General features: G+C 36.5%; 1 protein-coding gene across 1 annotated transcript; it reads right to left on the reverse strand.

Moving 5' to 3' along the window:
- Window positions 1-1860: 1860 nt before the first annotated feature.
- LOC140322181 (olfactory receptor 1468-like) lies at window positions 1861-2457 on the reverse strand. The gene has a single exon (XM_072398786.1). The coding sequence runs from the start codon at window positions 2455-2457 to the stop codon at window positions 1861-1863; it is 597 nt and encodes a 198-aa protein (XP_072254887.1).
- Between the last annotated feature and the right edge of the window lie 3881 nt (window positions 2458-6338).

The raw sequence follows: 6338 nt of genomic DNA on the forward strand, positions 1-6338 counted from the left end.
TAAATAGGACAACATGTGGCCATTTCAATAATGTAGAGTACTTTTTATTTTTGAAGTTTCCTTGATTTGCAGCTGGACAAAATGTGGCCTTGGGAAAGAGAGGGACACTCATTTTATTTTAATGTTTATTTTTAAAGACTTGTGCAATTTGTCCCTATCTATCCTACTAGAGTTATTGTGAAAGAAATGATCAATGTCTTTTTTTAATACACTTTCTCTCTCTATAAGCCGATGCAGTGTGAGTCTGACTAGCTTTAAACATCAGTATTTGTAAAGCAATGCCCACTTTATTTTTTTTTTTTTCTTACACATTTTATATCTAGCTTTCCCTATGAGTTTCTGCAAAGTTTTTTTTACCAGTGTAGCACCACAAATACCCCTGTGCTGCTGTGCCACAATTTTTTATTGAGGGTTATAGTGATATCAGCTCTCTCTAAACAGCGGAGGAAAGCACGTCAATTCAGATGGCTGGCATGATGTGATTGGCTTTTGTTATAAGGGAAATCCAAGGCTTGAATAGGAACTCTAAACTTAAAAATTCCAAGTTTTGATAGGCACTTGGAAAACATACAACTCTGATCAGAATCAGCTCCAACCATAACTTTCGTAACACCTCTAGTAGTAGGGTATTCCTATTGCCAAGTCTCATTGGAAGAGGGAAGAACATTTTCGGGATTATAGCACATTTGGGGCTTTGCGTTAATAGAATCAGTGGTAACAGCGTTTTAGTAGAACTTACTGGCAGGTGTGATTGACTTGCAGTTAACCTTCTGCTGACCATAATTTGATCTTAAAAAAATAATGGCAAACATTTCTGATATTCAGTGAGTGTATTGCAGACAAAGCCAGACAGATTTCCTCTGCCTTTAAAGTTTCAAAAAAAAAAAAGGTCCCTAAAATTGAAACCAGACTCTTTAATATTCTTGGGACTTTTAAGGTAGGAAATGAGCATACAAGGTTCTCTGGAATCTGGTTTAGAATAAAAATCATTGTGCATTAGCAATCTAATGGAATTAGGTTTACTGCTTAACACTTTAAAAACTATAAAGTTTTACTTTAAAAAATTGAAGTACTGATATTTCTAGAAAGATGATTTTTTTCTTGTTCTAGAAGATTCTAGTATTAAATTGTTTAAACCAGCAGAATATTAGTATCATGAGGTCAAAACCAAAGCCTTTCAAGCTTTATCAACCAAGATATTTGGACAAGCTTTTTCCTTTTTGGGCACATTTTATTAACTCAATGTTGGCATAATTTATTAGCAGTATAGACACACTAAAATACATTTTAAAAAATACAGTTAGTAGGTTTTTTCAATGAAAAATTATTTACAATATTTAATCCTATAAATTAAGGTGAACCTATAACCACATTTTCTACTTTAAATAAATTGGTAGATAATCCTTTATTGTAAAGTAAAATTGTGTTTTTTTTTTTCTGAACACAATTTTTTTTTTAAAAAGAAGCGGAGGCCCTTCCCCTTCTGTCTTTACTGCCACGGCGGTAAAGACTAAATAGGAAGCCTGCAGCCTCATGGGATACATACACCACATATCCTTTGAAGCTTTGGGCTGCTCCTTCTGCACAGGCCCAATATCAGGATAAGGGTTTTTTCCTGCAATGTAAATGCAAAGTGCAGATCCTGTGCATGTGCAGTGCATGGGAGGAGATGTCACACAAACGCATGCCAGCGCAACGCAAGATCACGTGATGTGAGCAGGTGAAAAGAAGATTTCAGAACATGGCAGCTCCAACTCAAGAAGAATACCGGGCCCACTGGTTCTTCTGTGAAACCATCCAGGGTGACATGGGACCAAATGGAAGCCTATTGTGGAGTCCTTCATGAATAGTTGTCATTCATCAACTTTTATCAATTTTGTAAAAACAGTTTCTGATAATTTTTCCAGCAACTTGTTTCAAGTCATTATTCCTCAGGCTGTAAATGATTGGATTTAGCAGTGGGGTGACCACAGTGTACAGTAATGATAGGAAGTTGGTGATGTTCACTGATTGTCCTCTACTAGGTACCAAATACACACAAAGCATGGTACCATAAAATATGGAGACAACAGTCACGTGGGAGCTGCAGGTGGAAAAAACTTTTTGTCTCCCAGTAATGGACTGAATTTTTAAAATGGTGATTATAATAAAAATATATGATACAATGACAATAAAAAAAGGGATGGTAGCAAAAATGACGCTCAGCGATGTTGCTTCTAGTTGAACAACAGTGGTATCAGAGCAGGAGAGTTTTAGGATTGGGTCAAGGTCACAGAAAAAGTGATCAATAATATTGGAACCACAAAATTGTAATTTGGAAATGGTTATAGTATCAATCAGTACTGATAAAAAACTTAAACACCAAACTGTGATAACAGTTATCAAACAAGATGTTGGATTCATGATCAACATATAATGCAATGGTCTACAGATGGCCAGATACCGATCATAAGCCATCGCAGTCAGAAGGAGACTCTCCAACATTTCTGAGGCAGCAAAGAAATAAAAATGGGTGATACAATTAGACATCGGAATAATGGTAGTACTTTCTAAAATAGAATGCAGCATGTTAGGGATAATATCACTTGCTAATAAGATATCAGATAGACAGAGCTGGGAGAGGAAGAAGTACATGGGAGAATGGAGGGTCTTGCTGTAGGACACCAGTGAGATGATCAGGAGGTTTCCACATATTGTCACACAATAAATCAAAAGAAAGATAAAGAAAGCCAAATATGTTATACTGGGTGGAACCTGAAACCCTAACAGGTAGATCACATTAATTACAGTTACATTCTTCTTATTCATGATATTTCTGAAGCAGATTTCCTAAAGCAGAGCTATAAGGCTTTCAATTCAATATAAATGGAGACAAGGGGAAAAAGAACCGGAGGAAGTCATCACCATGATTCATGAACAATTTTCTTGTGGGAAATACATTAAGACATTACAAAGAAAGTATTTCATTTCAAGGGTAAATAAAGGGATTGCAGTGCGTGGATAGGGTCATAAAGAATTGTATTGCTGCAGCATTGCAGATCTTTAGGATCCAGGCTTGGGGTGTCCTGGAAGAAATGGATGGGCTAGGCACTCCTCCCTTTTCCTAGGCCAGCACAGAGCTAGGCCCCCGTATTGGCAAAGTGGGTTGCTAAGGACTGTTACCAATGGAGGAAATGTTAACAGTCCCTTTGGTAAACCCTGCAAGCCTATGTTCACCAACAGGAGTTGCAAACTAAGGCCGGGTGGTTCAGGTGGATAGGCTGTGTGCTTGTATGTATGCTGGGAGATCCCAGGAGGTCTCCCAAAGTTTAGGTCTGTGGGACCAAAAGGCTAAATTGTTTTTTTTTCACTGCAGCATAGGACAACAAAACCAGCTGGGTCCCAGTATTAGCTAAGTGGGCTGTTACTAGTTTGTTTATCTCCTGTTGGGGAGTGCCCAGTCCACCCATTCTTCCAGGATGCTTCAAGCTTGGATCCCAAATAAAAAGCCACAAATTTTCATTAATTTAATTATTTTTTTGGGCCAATCCAGGCCCTATAATCCCCTTGAAGATAATGCCAAATATCCTCCTAATTTGCATCATATATTTTATTCAACTACAACAACTATATTCAAAACAAAGTTATTATAATAACGATAATGCCAATCAAAACCTGAATTCAAAAATACATGTCCAATCAAGATTGTTGTTTTGGATATTCTGTACAAACACCTTTAAACTCTTGAAAACTTAAAATATAATTTTCAGTAATTTTCACTATTTAAACCAAAATATGGTTCTAGGCTCACAAAGCTAAGCCATTGCCTCACCATTAGCAGTATCATGGTTGGTCTGCCTTGTAAGCTTTTTCTTTGCCATTGGGCTGCCTAATAAATCAACATTAAACAGACGTACTTAATGTTTATTTAATGGTATTGATTTCAAAATAGAGAGCAACAAAGGCATGTTTAATAAGTTCCACTGCCATGTACAGAGTAATATTGTTATAACATTTCCGCTTGTTAAGATATACATTATGTTGTCCGAAGAATGGGTCTTGGCTCCTTATATTGGCCCTTGGCTCCTTATTTTACTGATTGGATTCTTAGAGAAAGGCAAGACCCATAAGAACTAAGAACCATTTTCCTGTTACTATATGGGTCTCCTGCCTATATTATGCGTTGTTACACAGTTATTGGTATAGCCTCTAAAGCAACTAATCATCGAAAAGTATCAGAAACCAAGACCCAGTTTTCTGTTCCCTAATGACAACATATCTCTTAACAAGAGGTTCCTATAAATGTTTCCTGACTATATGACATTATGCTTTACTATATGTCTCACCCTCTTAAGAAGCAATTCAGCGAAACGCATCAGAAACCAGGACCCATTTTTTCGGTTCTCTAATGAACAACATATCTCATCCTAAAAATATGTTATACCTATATTAGTCTGTATGTGACAGTGTATATACAATAACTTTATATATTATCTTTTGGATATCTTCCTATTAAACTTGCTTTTATTTACAAAAAAACATCTATCTTTAACTTTTAAATCTATACCATATGGAGTCCAAGTATGTCTTTTTTAAGTTTAATTTTTTAAGAAATTGGCAACAACACTTACCACTAAAATTAGGGGACATCCACTTTGGATCTATTTCATGCCTAACCCCCTGGCAACCTAATGGGCATCTGAAAAGGCTTGCAAGTGCTAATAGTGTCAGGATGTACAGGATTTACACAAATATATTTAAGTAGGAAAACTGTATGGACTAAAACATGTTTCTAAACATAATGAAAAATAGGTTTAGGGTGAAAATACATAATAAATGCTTTCCATTTGATTTTTCATGAAACTGTATTACAAATTAGCTCAATACTTGTAACACCTACAACAGCAGAAAGGAAAACAAAATGCAGCAAATAATACTTAAGCAAAATATCAAAATTAAAAGTAAGCAGATACAAAAAAAACATGCCCACCTAAGAGTGAAATGTCTCTATGTGCAATATACATTGGCTTTTATAGGTAAAAATAAAAAAATAATGGAACAGTTGGGAGTATGAAACATGCAATAGTATTTCCGTGGGATCTATTACTGTTGATATATTGGGAATTCATTTTTTTTATGCATTTTTTATTTAGTACAGAAAATATACAGACTATACAGACACACATTTTGGCAAATGTAAGTTTGCACTTTCTGTATCACTTACTTCCAATAAAATGTAAGCCCCATCAAATGGAGCATACTCAGCATTCGTTCCTTGTCATGGACTGTATAAAGATGATTTGTTAAAAGAGCTGGAAAAATACAGGGGGATGGTTGGAACCCTATATGTGCACAAACGAGTTGTCCTATTCTGCCGTACAAGATGAACATCCACATAGTGTTAGGGCAGCATGGTGGCTCAGGTGTTGGCACTCCGGCTTTTGTAGTGCTATGTCCCAAGTTTGAATCCTGCCCAGGGCACCATCGGCATAGACTTTGCAGGTTTTTCCCCGTGTCTGTGTGGGTTTCCTCTGGGCACTTCCACATTCCAACAACATGCAGTTACCTTAGTTGGCTTCCCCCCAAAATTGAGTTTAGACTGTAATAAAGACATATGACCATGATAGGAACATTAGATTGTGAGCCCCATTGAAGGACAGTTAGTGTCATGACTATGGACTTGTACAGCGCTGCCTATTATGATGGAGCTATATAAATACTGTATATTAATATTAGCATTACTTATACCTAATAGTCCTTCACTTTCCTATGAACAATTGATCTTCACTGAGTTCATAGGGTTTATTTTATTAGAGCTCTCCAGTACAGCCAGGCTATCATGGGGGAACCTGGGTGTTCCAGCAAATCTGTAATGGATTTCTTACAAATCATTTGCTTTTAGATAGCAACTATTCTCAACCCTGGACCAAATCCATACCAGGTTTGCTGGATCAACCAGGTCATGGAGAGCTTTTATAAATCAGGCCTATAATATTGCTTTTTAAATGACCTTTTTGTGTCATTTTGAGCCTGCAGATGCATGGGGTTGGCTTTAAATGCTTGGTTTATTTCTATATGGTGTACAAGTTTTTAAAATTCCAGCACCTTAGGGGGTTACACAAAATCTATGTAATGTTTCCTGGGACCAGTTCCATATTATCTATAGTGCACTGCATTATGATACTTGGCCAGTGCAGTTTTATTGAGTGCCAAGCCCTTTGCCAAAGTGTCATAGTAGTTTTTATTACAGGTAGTCCCTGGGTTACATAAGAGATAGGGAATGTAGGTAAGTTGAATTTGTATATAAGTCTGAACAGGTCCATTATTTTAATAAATGCAATTAGGACAGATGTTTGTCT

The sequence above is a fragment of the Pyxicephalus adspersus genome, chromosome 2 (genome assembly GCF_032062135.1).
Source record: "Pyxicephalus adspersus chromosome 2, UCB_Pads_2.0, whole genome shotgun sequence".
NCBI classification, from domain to species: Eukaryota; Metazoa; Chordata; class Amphibia; order Anura; family Pyxicephalidae; genus Pyxicephalus; species Pyxicephalus adspersus.

Coding starts and splice junctions, on each gene's coding strand:
- LOC140322181 (XM_072398786.1), bottom strand. CDS start 2,457: ATGGCTTATGATCGGTATCTGGCCATCTGTAGACCATTGCATTATATG.